We start from the raw sequence: 15306 nt of genomic DNA, 5'->3' as shown, positions 1-15306 counted from the left end.
CGCAGCACAGAGCTAGAGCAGCGAAGTTCTCAACCTTTTCTGACGAATTTTAGCCCATAATTTTTAAGGGGGAGCTCCCCATAGTCATATTTTTATTTATTAATCAAATTTACAGATTTATTTTACCGTCCTGAAGCAGCCGCGGAGTCCCTGGCAAGTGCACAATGAGTCCTGAGGGAGCACAAGTTTAGAACCCGTAAGCTAGAGAACCGAATGTCTTAAAAAAACGTACGTTGCTCAAAAATATGAAATTCTCAAAATGCATTTAATTTGATTTCTTCACTGATAATGACATTAATGAGTCCTTAATAGATCCATCGTGACCTTTATTGGAAAAATCACACCACACACATTAAATGATAGAAATCCCGTCTCTTATATATGTATATATATATATATATATAGAGTGTAATTTCTTTTTCCAATTATGAACAACAGAGACAATGTTTATCATACTTTCAGACATAAATAAGATCCACGACAGAAGAATATCAGAAATAGACATTACCTTTGTTGTTGGTGACGGCAGTGCTGTCATAATTATTGAGTGAATAAACAGGCGCACTTTCCACAGGAAGAGACATCAAAAATGTTCTTTTTGTTTCTTTTAAATTATGCAACAAAAAGTTTTTTTTTTCTTGTTTTTTTCGAAATTACGTAAGTTTTATGCCACCAGAAACTTCACAATCCAACAAAGGAAAGAACAACATGAAAATAGAACTTCCTTCTCGGATTTTCTGGTTCAATGTCTATCTGTTTGTTCCGTCGCTTCCGACGTCGAGTTTTTGTAGCTGGTGTTTGAAAAACTGCTTCTGAAATTGACACTCGGTTTCTTTTTTACCTTTTTTTTTCTTTCTTTTTTTTATTTTATTTGATACGAGTGGAAAAATCGGGTGGTACTAAACTCCAGTGGCGTAAAAATAAAAAAAAAACTGGTCGTAAATCATCATCATCAACAGCAGAATCATCGCCACTGCCACCAACGAGACAAGCGTCGGAAAAAAAAAAAAAAAGATCTCGTCAAACTAAATCGCATGACAGCAGCAACTATCACTGATAAAAAAAAAAGGAAAAAAAAAAAGATAATCTGCTTATATTTTTTCTTTGCCTATGGAATATCCATCTATCTAAACACTTCTAATTTACAGGTAGCGTTCCGAGTTATACAACAATGGTACCAGTGTGTTCCACCCCCACTGAAACATGTAAACGCGTCACACGCGAAAATCAGATTTGAGAATTCAACACTTTCCCTACGATGGCCGTTTGAGGCTTAGAGAATATTCAGCTTTAGTGTTGGCATGTTACAACGCTGAGACTTCTTTTATGTCTCAGTCGTGAACCTTTAGCTTAAATGGATAATGGAGTATTTTTTAAATATGCCGTGCATTAATTGTTGTTATTGTTTTTCTGGATAAAACTGATATTATGAATCGGATTTCCCAAACATCAACGTCTGGACACAACGTCACGCCTCTTCCATAAAACTATTTAAATTGAAAAGTATTTGAATAAATGCATATAAGTATAATCGTAATATAGTTGGATAAGAGAAAAGGACGTAGTATACATAGCTGTATGAAACGATATTATATAATCTCCATTGTTATACGGATTTTCATATCGTATAAAAGCTTGGCGTACGCAAGCTGTGGGTACATTTTGTTGTTGACAAGAAAACGGTGACCAAAGCTTTCCCAACAATGCGTTCATGACCTGTGTCTTTTCCTTCCTTTTTGTTTACAAAAAGAGCTATTTGTTTAGAGACAAATACTACTACTATTACTATATTGACGAAGAATTATTGATGGAAAGTATCAATGCTGGATTCGCTTCCCCGTTGAGGAAAAACTTCATTCACTGGGAAATAACTATTATAATTTAAGACTGTGACGGTTGGTGAGGTGTATATGAAGCGGCGAATATGGAGCATTCCTTTATTCTGCATTAACATGCGAAACTGACAACCCTTCGTCATGAAGGTTAAAATCGAACTCCTCGAGAATGTCTTCGTCTCTCGATGCGACTTGAATCTCACGGGTCTCGTGAATAAAAGTATTACTGTACATCCTTGTTAAAAGCTGGCTTGTTACAAGACTTGATTTTCGAAACCTTTGTTGTAAGAAAAGGATTTCTGATTTTAAAAAAAATACCGGAAATCATTATTGAGAAACAAAAAATTCAGCAAAGTGTTCATAACCTGTCTTTTCACTTCTCTTTTTTTACAAAGATTTCCCTACAAAGTGTTCGTAACCTGTGACATTTTCCGCAAAAAAGGGTTTTTCAACAATGTTTTTCCAACAGAACTACGTTAACAATGGTTTCTGAAGAAGTTACTTTCCACAATGTTTTCCTAACAAACTTTCCCATATCAGAAGAACCACGAAACGACACTATCCATCGCGAGATGTACAAGCAAAAAGACTACGAGAAACCACTCTATTATGAAATAAATATCAAAAGGACTACGGAACCACACTCTATCGTGAAATACATATCAAAAGGATCACGAGAACCACATCTATCTATCGCGAAATGTACAGAAGGACCATGAGAACCACACTCTATATATCTATATACAAATATATATATATCAGAAGGACCACGGGAAACATACTCTATTGCGAGATGCACGTTTCAGAAGGGCTACGAGAACTACGCTCTTTCTATCGCGAGATGTACGTTTCAGAAGGACTACGAGAACTACGCTCTTTCTATCGCGAGATGTACATAGCAGAAGGATCTCGATAACCACACTCTATTGCGAAATGTACAGTATATATCAGAATGACCACGACAATCACAATCTATCTATCGTGAGATGTACATAGAACCACAAGAACCCTACTTTATCGCGAAACGAAAGTAGCAGAAGGACCACGAACCCCCCCCCCCCCCACTATCAATCATTAAAAATATATATCAGAAAGATCAAGAAAACCCACACTATCGTGAGATGCACATAGCAGAAGCACCACGAGAACCACAATCTATCGCGAAATGAACGTAGAAGGACCACGGAACCAAAGTCTATCGTGAAATACATATCAGAAGGACCATGGTAAACATAATATATCGCGCAATGTAGAATCATAGCAGGACCACGGAGCCACACTCTATCCATCGCGATACATATCAGGACCACAAAAACCCCGAGAACCACACTCTATCAATCACGAGATGTACATATCACAAGGACCACGAGAACCACAATCTATCGCGAAATGAACGTAGGACCACGGAGCCACACTATCCATCGCGATATCAGAAGGACCAATCTAGATGTACATAGCAGAAGGACCACGAGAACCATACTCTATCTATCATGAGATGTACATGGCAGGACCCCGGAACCACACTATCAATCGCGACATATCAGAAGGACCACGACAACCCCACTCTATCGCGAGATGTTCATAGAACCACGAGAACTATAGAATAATCACTTATCAGTTAGCAATATTCACAAGAACCACTCTATCGCGAAATACATATCAGAAGGATCACGAAAACCACACTCTACCTATTTCTACATGCACGTAGCAAAAGGACGACGAAAACCACAATCTATCGCGAGATGTTCATAGAACCACGAGAACAGTAGAATAATCACTTATCAGTTAGCCATATTCACAAGAACCACTCTATCGCGAAATATACATATCAGAAAGACCACGAAAACCACACTCTACCTATCGCGACATGCATATAGCAAAAGGACCACGAAAACCACAATCTATACCGTGAGATGTACATAGCAGAAGGACCATGAAAACCACAATCTATACCATGAGATGTACATAGCAGAAGGACCACGAGAGCCCCACTCTATCGCGAGATGTTCATAGAACTACTAGAACCACACTATCACGAAATATACATATCAGAATTACCATAGGAACCACAATCACTAGATGTGGGCTCACATAGCAGAAGGACCACGAAAACCACACTTTCTCTATCGCGACATGTACATAGCAAAAGGACCACGAGAACCACACTCTATTGATCACGAAAAATACATATCGGAAGGATCACAAAAACCACTCTATCGCGAGATGTATATAGCAGAATAACCACGAGAACCGCTATCAATCATGAGATGTACATGGCAGGATCACGAGAACCACTCTATCGCGAGACGTACATACATAGGACTACGATGAACACGCTATCTACCGTGAAATGTACACATCGGAAGGACCACGAGAACCACAATCTATCTATCGTAAGATGAATATAGCAGAAGGACCACACGATTCATATTTTATCGCGAAATGCCTGATGCACAAGGTACACGGAACCAGACAGACTATCGCTAAATATACATGTCAGAAGGACCATGCGGGGTCGTCCCACATAATCGTAACGTATGGCCCCCTCGGCCACGGCCCGAAGTCCTCAAGAGAAGAGGGGCCTCAGAAAAATCAGATACGGTTGAAATTTTCTAGAATTCACCAGGTAGGGACTCAGAAAAACCACTTTGCCCGGGGGTCCATGATACTCGTGACAGCCCTGGGATCATGGGAACCATACTCTATCGCGAGATGTACGTAGCAGGACTACGGAACCACACTCTGTCAATCGCGAAAAATACACAATCAGAAGTCAGGGCCGTAACTAGGATTTTTGTCACCAGGGACAAACATGATTCAACCGCCCGGGGGGAAACGATATTTTGCCCCCCCCCCCCACGCAACTTCAAAATTCGATAATTTTGAAACGGTGTTCTTTGTTCCCACCTGAAAAAAACTGCCATTCCCAAAAATTTTGCCATCCGGGGGATAGTTGCCCCCGTCCCCCTCTATTTCCGGTCCTGTCATCTATCGCGAGATGTACGTAGCAGAAGGACCGCGGAATCATACTTTATCGCGAAATATACATATCAGGAAGACCACGGGAACCACACTGTATCGCGAGATTTTTACGCTAGAAATGGGTATGATGATGATGATCAAAATGATCGCGTCATGAAAAAACTCGTAAAGTGAGATCGCGTAAAGCGAAGGCTACCCATAACAGAAAACTGGGACATGGGAACAAAATCTCACGTAAGTGGAGGACCGGAATTCGTACCAAAATGAAGATCTATCTCCAGTGCTTCTCGGCATTTAAAAAGAGGGGTGGTGGAGGAGAGAGAGAGAGAGAGAATCGGAATAGATGATGATACGAACTTTGAAGGTAGCTACGGAGTGGAGTGTCAATCGAGAACAGTGTAAGAGCGCATCAAACAATGACTCGAAGTTGTTGATGTCACACTTTTACGTTAACGAAGTGCGTACTGAGCTGCAAGCCCATCACTTCTGAGGATCGGATATGGCACCTCCGCAAAGTAAAACGAAAGTCGCGATCCTGCCCCGCGAACGAGAGCGAAAGTTCTAGTTGCCGCTCAGGTACGTATACGAACGTAAGGGACTGTGCAGGTTAGCGAACCGTAAGGAAGGAGGCTTTCCAAACAAGAACGAAAGTGCAAACGGCTGTCTAAGCTTCTCAAACCAGAACGAAAGGCTGACGGAGCTCTTTAAAAAACAAGAACGAAAGTCCAAACCCGTACAATAGCAGCTATTGAAGTTCTATCTAGAAAACACCAGTGAAATTGTTTCAATTTTGCTACAACTCATTAGTTACCGTGGGACTCTGTTACTTGGCATTTGAAAACAGCGTTTTAAATTGTTTCGAGAAACTACACGAAAATTAGAACAATGTTTTAAACTTCAATGACATTTTCTTCAAAGCAAAAATAAAATGCATTGAAAAAAGAGCTTAGACATGATTTCTTTTAGTATTCTTTCAATACATGTAAGTACTTATGAATCCAATTAATAGTAGTTATGCGATCTCAGAGCTGCTATAACCTTCCAGAGTGGCCCTCGCACATGTGCGAGTTGTTATACATTCAAGCCCATTTGAGAGTTGAAGTTAAATACAACAAATCACCAGCTAAAATCCAATTGTGATAGTTTCATCCTTAATGAAATTTGAGAGAAATACGAAAATTAAATAATTTTTACATTATACATTTCAATATAAATTAGTAGAAATTTGCCCTTTTTTAACCGAAATTTGTCAAAATGTCAGCAGTTGGAACTTCCGTTTTTTGCCACATTTGAAAATAATGCCAAGTACTGAGTGATAAGTTCTAAGTTTTTATATAACTGGTCATTTTAGCACGTGAAAAGTGGTAAAAATTGAAAATTTTAATCATCGATATCTGAATAAAATTTCCTTCTCTCAAATGTTTCGTTACAAATTTCTTTCTCAATGTTGCAAATCTAACCGTTATGCATTTTTTGATTGGAATCCGTGTAAAAACTTCGTTTCATGTTTCCCTCCGATTCATTAAAAAAAAAAATCACAACGGAATTCAAGCTGGTAATTTCCCATATGGAACTTCAACTATTAAACGGACCACAGAATTTTTCACTTTCCGACCGACGCTTTTCGAGGAACCACTTTGTATATGTCACGGTAAAAGTGATGAATCAGTGATTATTCATAATCACCGGATTAATATGTTATTTCATTTCGCATATTCGCGCGGCCAACGATTAATGATTACGCATAATAAGGGCGATTATGCTTAAACACCAGATTCACCACATTTACCGTAGCGTGTACACTACACCAACGTATCAGTGTTGTCGAAATTAGTGCTACGTGGTAAATTTTTCATCTGAAAAGTGCTCAAAACGACGTGAAGAGTTTGGGAACCCACTGCTATACGTTTATTGAATCTGAATCTAACCGTATTCATCTAACAATTTATCATCGTCCCCCCTTGAATGGCGGCCCGATTCACGTGCTTTGATTCGGCCCGACTTGTAACAATACTGATAACACCCGAATAAGTTTGTGGGGAATAAAGAGATTTATTTTATTTTCATTTTTTTTCCCCTCAACGTGTGATAAACACAAGAAATCATTCAAAGCGATAGCAAATAAATAATCATAGTCTCGATTAATACGCAATCGATGATAATACGGAACAGCTTGTGGATACGTCATCCGAAAATATAAATTGTTCCCTTCACTCTCACCATCAAAATAAACGTGATAATCAAGAATTTCGGTATTTGGAGCAAGATCACCCGCTAACATCGCCTTTGCATTTCTTTGTCATCATTATGAACATGAAGTAACCCGGGGGGGGGGGGGGGGAGAAATGCGATTTTGAACTCATTTTGGCGCTTCGTGATCACGTGTGACCGAATTAACGGCTAGGCAGACCCAGAAATGAACAGAAATTCCCCAAATTGTTGAAAACTCATTGTCTCTGAATGTTTTCATTATTATTCATTTTCTTAGTGTGAGCAAATATTTATGTCCGTATTTTTGTTTTAGCTGTGGATTATACGCTAAAAAAGGATCGGAATATCTTGGGACGGATTATATACAGCTGAGTATTGTTTGCAGATTTTTTCGCTGAGACGGGTGAATATAATTATTAGTTGTCAAAATTGTAATTTTTAAATTGTTTGTATATAGATTTTTACGTATTAATATGAGTAGAAAAATTGGCTTTTTTTTTTGCTAAAAAAAGGGGCAGACAGTCACTTCCTCAGAGGCGGATTTATGGCTTTGCCTCAAGTGGGATACACAAATTTTGCCGCCCTTTACCCCTTCTAGTCTAATTTTCTTGACCGTTCATTCCTCAGAAAAGTCATAATGGGCTATTGTCAGCTTAAGAACCGCCCCTGTAAATACGCCTCCGTATCTAAGTAAATCTTTCGGTCACTCACATGGCTTTCACACTATGAGTCTCAACCGTTGTCAGTGGTTCTCAACTTTTGGAAGCCCACGGCCCGGTTGATTTCTTTGTTTGCGAGTGGAAGGCCCTTTCATACAAACGAATAATGGGAAATAAATGGGTAAAAATGGAACGGTGAACCACTCGCGGCCCGGTTTGACTGATGTCAGGGCCCGGTGATTGAGAAACACCGCTGTAGGTCACCATTCTTTTCGTCTCCCTATCACTCTAGGTCACTCCCACCAATATTCTCATCCTCACACTCCCCAGGCCATTCTCATGATCACACACTCTTTAGTTCACCCTTTTGGTCAATGATCTGGCGCTCATTCTCTAGGTCAATCTTTCAATCACTCCTCTCGCCCTCTAGGTCACTTTTTGGTTACTCGCATACTTGCACACTGTTTTAGTCACTCACATGCTTCTACACTCCTTAGGTCGCTCATCTGGTCGATCACTCGACCTGTCCCCCACTCTCCAAGCAGAAACAGATTTATTGCTTTTCCCATTGTACTCTAATTTTCTTGACCCCTCCTTCCTCAAATCTTCCGCCCTGGGGTATAGCCCGCTTACCCCTTCCCGTAATGTCCACCTCCAACCCCCGCCTCCATCTGTTCCGCCTATGAAAACCCCTCTGCCCTCACACAGGAAGAAAAGAGAAAAAAAAGAAATGTATCAGTAAACATAAACGTGATATGCCATGCGTGATAGACAACAATTTCCATAACTTCCTTTTCGAGAGAGTTTCTTCAACCACTTACGAAGAAGGGCTTTTAAAATTTTTCGCATCGTCACTGAATTTGTATGAATTCACTTCCCCACTCCTGGAAATCGTTGTTTAACAGTAATCCGCTAAGACATTCAAACGTACGCTAGTGTTGAGGTCGTAGAAACTGCCTACGTAAGAGCCCGCAACACGTGATAACGAATGTTGACTCAAAACTCCAGGTGACAAGCGACTAATTAGTGAGTGGATTCAGGTTGAAAAACTGCAACTGCTACTACTACTACTACTCCCACCATTCTCTTAAATGGAAACTACTTCTCTCCCACGCATTCACATTCGAAATTATTATTCATGTTCTCAGTACTCTTGCAATACAATATTGTACCCCGTGGGGGGGAAGAAACCAAAAAACAACATGACGAGATGTTTATTAGAATTCGGATGATAATTCACGTGAGATAATAACAATAAAAAAACAAAAACAAAAATAAATTCTCCGAGATAATTAAGGAATGTTTATGAAGGAAATGGAATGACTTGCGATTTTACACCGGTAGCAGAAGGAAAAACAACTCATAGCAATAATCGTGCGATGAAATATTTCAATGTCATTTATGTAAGTATTAGCATTTGCTTTTCTAGAAGGCGTATCAATAGCAACAGTCAAGATTCTCCGAAGGAAGTCACGCGCAACTTTGGATATACAGTGTCTAAATGCTGCTATCAAGTTCTTTTAAGATTTCCTCGTTCTGCCTCCCAATACATTCTAAAGCGTGACCGAAGATATCCGATATGGATGCCATGAAATCTGGTGCTGGTCGTGGTTGCGGTATAGGCAGAAAGAACAGTTTGATCCACGGATCACGTATAGTTTCGCTTTATGCTGTCTATAGTTCCTGGAATAAGTCATTTATGCGTGACTTGGCTTTTAACAAGATCGATTTGCATAGATGCAACAACATGCGTCGCTTGAACGTGTCATCCTTGACCCACTTTCTGTTGGACACAATCCATGTAAATGCTAGACTTACTAGGGCGTATTCTCATCGTTTGTAGAATTAGCATAAAACCAGTAAGAATACCCGTGACTACTTAACGCCGGTCGTCGACTGGAAGCGATCTGAAGTGCTAAACAAGTCGCGCGCAGTTGTCTGTATTCGCAAGATTGATTCCATTCTATAGAAAGAAGAAAATCGTCGTCCAAACAATCTTTTCCGGCTACAGCAGTAGACGACTGACCAAATCCGAAGGAAATGGTATCATACACATCTTGCCTTATCTGCGCAGGCGCAGTGTGGTCGTTTACTTTTTTTCGCACTGCTTGCTCCGGTTTTTTTTAAAGAATTCTTGCGCATGCACGCGACTTGTTATCGGCCGTAGTCCCTTCCAGTGGACGCATTACAGGTACAGATTTGTGAACCTCGAACAGAGGCTAGGCTCAAACGAGATTGAAACAATACTGAAAATTTGGAATCTATAAAAGCTGGAAATTATGCATGATGGTCATTTTTTGAAATACGCATACCCTATAAAAAAACTTACATACCTTGAAAATGGAGATAATCGGCATATTCTTAATGACAAATTATAATATATTTATTACTATAGTTATTTTATCATATCCATACATAGTTATACATGAAATAGCAAAAAAAATTTTACTCATATACATATATGTAATATCCATAGAGTGCACATTCATATACACGGAACGAAATCTATACCAATTTTTCTAGCATTTTATGAAAATAATTTATTTATTTCTCTTATATATTTTGTTGTCTTCTTTCTGCAAAATCCAAGAGTAATCACTCTTCGTTGAAGGGTCCCACCTGCCTTGATCCCCCTAAAAACCCCCTTCGTTGTGGATGTAAATGATTGCCATGCAGCGCGTTCTCTGTGAAAACAAAATTACTTGATAGTTTCCTTATTTGAGGACTTACAAAAAAAATACTTCTTCTAAAAGAACTGCTAAAAGACAGTCTGATATTTGATTTCGGAAAAATTTTCTTTGGGCGGGGGGCGGTGGAAAATTTGGGACAGATTTGTCCATAGCCTTCATAATGTTTCCCATCAGGGCCCCACAGAAGTGTGCACAGGAGGGGGGGGGGTCACAAAAGGTTGGGGGGGGGTATTCACAATGATTTTCTTCCACATAAATTATTAGTTATTAACCTTCAAAAACATTTAAATTAACAGAAATTGATTAAAATAGCTGAAAGAGGTATATTTTATTAGTTTTTCGATATTCTTGTTCTTACAAAAATATTTTTAATTTTTGATCTCCTTGGGAGGGGGCAAAAGCCCCCTCTGCGTACACGTCTGATTAGCGCCAATTTAATGTGACATGGTGGCAGCAAAACTTATTTGGAACATTAATGCATCTGCGACATTAACTTAGTTCAACTTTTTGACTAAATGGTTGTGCATACATAAGTATAAAGCGTGCGTTTCTCTTTCAATGAAAAAAACAGAATCCGGTTGCAATTAGAGATAAAATCAGTGTTGCCATTCCCCAAGTTTTAGATCGCAAAAATTTAAAATATGATTTCTAGTATCATTTCACATGTAGGCCTATAGATTAAATATGTAAATTTTGAAAGTTAATAAGTAATATAACAAATAGTCATAACCTTTCATGGGGCATTTGAGTGGTTTGGTTATTCGTCGAGGGTTACGTCAGTAGGGGGACTCCAAGAGCCACATTTGGCCTATGGGTTGAGCAAGCATGCTGTAAAGTCTGTTACACGCTATGGCGAGATTTTTTCGAAGATGGGACTGGCATGCATTAATGCCTCGATCTGCCATGCGATCCGAGGTGGCTTGCTAAAAGTCAAAGTCTCGGTGATTTGAATTCTTCTTCCTAAAAACCTACGATCAGAATCCATCAAAAAAAGAAATACCATTTTATTACATTAATTTACAGTTTGTAATCTTTGCATTCATGCTTTAAGAAGGATTAAGATTGATATCGTGAGAGAGAGAGAGAGAGAGAGAGTTCTTCATACTTATTCATAATCATCGTATGAAAACTTTTATCTGTCGAAATTTACTGGCCGTGTTGTAAAAGGATAATGCTTAAATTATGATTATAAATGCCAACACGTGTCTTCTCTGCCGTCTAGTATAAATAGGAAGCGTTCTCTTAAATTCATTTCCGAGAGAGAGCTCTCGTATATTCTGTCTTGTAAAGATCTTATCACGTACGATAGTATCATGATTGCGTGCATCACTTTTACGAAATGTTGTCCACATGGGCATTAATCCCATGGTGACTAGATATTGCCCTACAGTGAAGATTTTTTTTTTTAATTTCTGACGTCACGGAAACGTGGGTGATTCGCAAAATTATACCTGATACGATGCTAATTTTAAAAAAAACGGATAATCATTCTTACGTACTGGTGAGTTTTCGGACGTTTAACACGATCTCTTCTTTCACCGAAGACAGAAGTTTTGAGGACGGCATGTCTTCTAATATCCAGACCGTATTGTGTGCTTTATTGGCAATACCGATAACACATGATCATTGATCATGTTCCAACTATTAGGAACATAGAAAGTGCTATGATGGTCTTTAAAGTAATACGTTATCTTATCACGTAACACTTGAGAGTTTGTGTGTGATTCCTATTCTCGAATTATTTTTGAGAGAGGAAACAATCCGGGACAATGATAATTTTCGTCTCGAATATGCGCTGGCAATTTTCTTCAAATGATTTTCAAGTAGTTATCTTTTTTTTTTTTTTTTTGCAGTATCGCCGTATTATGATCCCCAGTAAGCTATTGATAGCTTATTTGGAATCTGAACTGTACAATTCTGACGAAAAGCTGTATACGTGCGTAGCTCTGGTTATCAAATTATCATAAAAATTATCTCTTGTGCGTGTGTGTGTGTGTCACAAAAGGTTTCCAATGAAATTATCGCCTTCACTAACAATCGCATCGTATTCACTAGCCACAATTTGATATGAGTGGTGTCGCGTTGAGCAATTTTTTGAATAATGTAATTTGATGTGCCTGGGCTCAGATGTAGTAATTGGCTCATTCTCACGTAAAAGAATCTTTACGGGGATTTCATTATGTTGCAATGATGTAATGCGTTGTTAATAATGTTAATTATAAAATTATTGTTGGTGTTCTTTTGCAGAAGCAGATTTCGATAATCCCCGATGTCGATGATGCTGGAAACAAACTTTCTATTCTTTCTGCACAGTAATTCCGAGTCATTCTATTTTTCACACTAACGAAACCAAACACGATACAACAAAAACCAGACGCACTCACAAAACGATTGGGACAACAATGAACTTCCCAAGCTTCATATTTAAAAAAAAAATGGCTTACATTCAGCAACGATTGTTTCTCCCAAATCGCTAAAATATCTAGTCTTCGTTTACCCATTTACGTTTACCCATATTTATTTGAAGTTGTGAAGTGACTTACTTTAGGTGGCTATAGGTTTTTGAAATTGTTATAAATTTAACAACAGGTTCTATAAACATTTAATGATAGATTCGACCACTTTTCTCGGTTGAGCAAATTGGTTTTCAAACAGCTATCCATCCAACAATTGATTTCAAGAAACTTTCCATTTGAAAATGTATTTTTAAGCAGCTTCCCATTCAACAACTGGTTCTCAAATACCTTTCAATTCAACAATCGATTATCGAGCAACTTTCTTTTCAAACAAATTTATATTCAATAATTAATTTTCAAGCAACTTTTCAAACAAATTTATATTCAATAATTAATTTTCAAGCAACTTTCCATACAAAAATTTATTTTTGTATGGAAAACTTTTCATTCAAACTTTTCATTCAACAAATAATTTTCAAGCCTCTTTCCACATTCAACATTTTTGATTTCACGCAACTTTCTTTTGAAGGCGCGACTTCCTTTTCAAGAAAGTTTCCATATACAACAACTGATTTTCAAGCAACTTTCACTTCAATAATTGGTTTTTAAGTACGTATTTGTTTCGACAATGGATTTTCAAACGGGTTTTTTTAATAGATTTTCTGATGATTTTCGTTTTTATGACATGATTTTCAGATTTCTCTTCTTTTCAAGAATGAATTAACAGACAGTTCTCTTCTCAAAACACAAAAACATTCGTAAATTTCATTGAAAAAAAGGAACTGTTTTCAAGAATGATTCAACCCCCACACGGACAGTATTCCATTCAAAAATGTGTTTCCAAATAGTTATCCGGTAAATTTCAAGAACCATAAGTGGTTATAAATCCTATTAAATCTATTTGTGATGCATCAATGCTTATGAAATAATGCAAAATAATACAAAATCAGGCTCAGTTAAAAAATTAATCTGATAAATTTGCCCTATAAACGATACAAAAATTAATCAGAAAAACAAAAATTACTCACATTTTCCATTGATGACACTTTTAGACCATTTCCAAAAATCCATACCCAATTAATTTGATGCTACGGATTAATTTGAACACTAATAGGATGCCGCACCGTGAAACAAATCACAGCACTGGGAGAAGAACACAAACATCCGCTGGAATTGTATCTGTAGGTGACAAACAAATGCTTATCGAGCAAGCATTTGGATATGATAATTAATGGGAAAGAAAACAAATAACCTATCAGTGAAACCTTGAAGTCCCAAAGAAGTCAAGTGGTAGAAAAAGGTATTTTTCGGTGTTTCTAATCATTTCTCTTGTGTTTGTTTGCCTCTCTCAAGAGTATCTATCACTCTTCTCGAGATATATTTTCTCAAAAACACAGCTGGTAGAAACAGATTCCGGCCACTTCAGCACTGGTTGGTAACGGTTAATATGAAATAAATAAATAAATAACAGTAGCAAGAAAAAAACGAGGAGAAAGAATCAATGATCTAGATTCTACACTTGTTATTTTTCTTTTTTCCTAAAACGAGTAGGATTTCACTTTGCCAAAATTATTTCACGCGCCGCGGCACAAAATCGAATTTTCTTCTCGTTTATCATTCACTCTCGTTCTCATTGGCCATTCTTCGGCTGGTACAAGTAGGAAATAATCAATAAAAACTGGCGACATTGTCCACCTAAAAAAGAATTATGCTAATACTGAAGAAAAAAGGAAAATTTGTTGGGGATTTGCCATGAGTTTTTTTTTGTTTGTGTCCACGTTTTGGAAGGATTTATATTGGGGAAATAGAGTAGTGAGACATCGTTATAACGATATAAATATGGCCGACGGCTCTGTCTCAAAACGTATTGCCAGAAAAAGGACTTCGGAAATCAACTCGCAGAAGGAAGTTGGACAACCAAAGATCCGCAGGATGTTGTGCTATAACTATCGTTGCTGTTGTTTTTTTCTCCCCCCTCAGTCACGTGATTAGATAATTTTTCTCTTACACGAGACAAGATAATTCCCAAATTGAAAACTACACTTTCAGCTGTCGTTTCTGATAATTCAGTGAATTTTTTAAATTTTCGACGGCATGCAAAGACGTAATAAATAATGCGTTTAGTGCAAACTGTTGAACACAAATTATATTTGGCGGTGGTAACAACAAAATAAATTGAAGTTTAAACGAAACTGAAAAGTGGAAACAGGTCCTAATATGCATGAACAAGCATGTTTTTTCTATCACCCACCTCGTAATGTTCAACGAGTGGTCAGAGAAAGACAGGGGTGTTATTACTCATACTTAACCGTACATACAGCTCGTAAACATTCCTCTGGGGAATTTCTGAAGAATTGATACACGCCGGCGCGTGTTGTGTACGTATATAAGCGTGGTCCTAACATACTTATGGCGCCAGTTATGCTTGTCTCGTTTCATACTGATGATGACATCTGTCTTCCATTTTTTGAAG

At 38.0% G+C, this 15306-nt stretch overlaps 1 protein-coding gene across 4 annotated transcripts in view; it reads right to left on the bottom strand.

Annotated features, from left to right (window-relative positions):
- LOC149084552 (prestin-like) overlaps positions 1–14777 on the bottom strand; it is a 53270-nt gene extending 38493 nt beyond the window's left edge. Inside the window, exon 1 of one of the 4 annotated variants that reach the window (XM_089234973.1) lies at positions 13862–14777. In XM_089234973.1, the coding sequence (XP_089091099.1) occupies positions 13862–13904 (43 nt within the window). In that variant the 5' untranslated portion in view covers positions 13905–14777. Of the gene's footprint in view, positions 1–508; positions 809–11107; positions 11130–11876; positions 12027–13861 lie in introns of those variants that run through there. The other 3 variants (XM_089234972.1, XM_089234975.1, XM_089234971.1) reach the window with 3 other exon arrangements.
- Between the last annotated feature and the right edge of the window lie 529 nt (positions 14778–15306).

The sequence above is a fragment of the Pholcus phalangioides genome, unplaced genomic scaffold, assembly GCF_987345545.1.
Source record: "Pholcus phalangioides strain wild (caught in Gottingen) unplaced genomic scaffold, Ppha-v1.0 ptg000008l_1, whole genome shotgun sequence".
Taxonomy (NCBI): domain Eukaryota; kingdom Metazoa; phylum Arthropoda; class Arachnida; order Araneae; family Pholcidae; genus Pholcus; species Pholcus phalangioides.
Note: the sequence above shows the minus strand (reverse complement) of the source record. Positions and strands in the feature narration are given on the sequence as shown.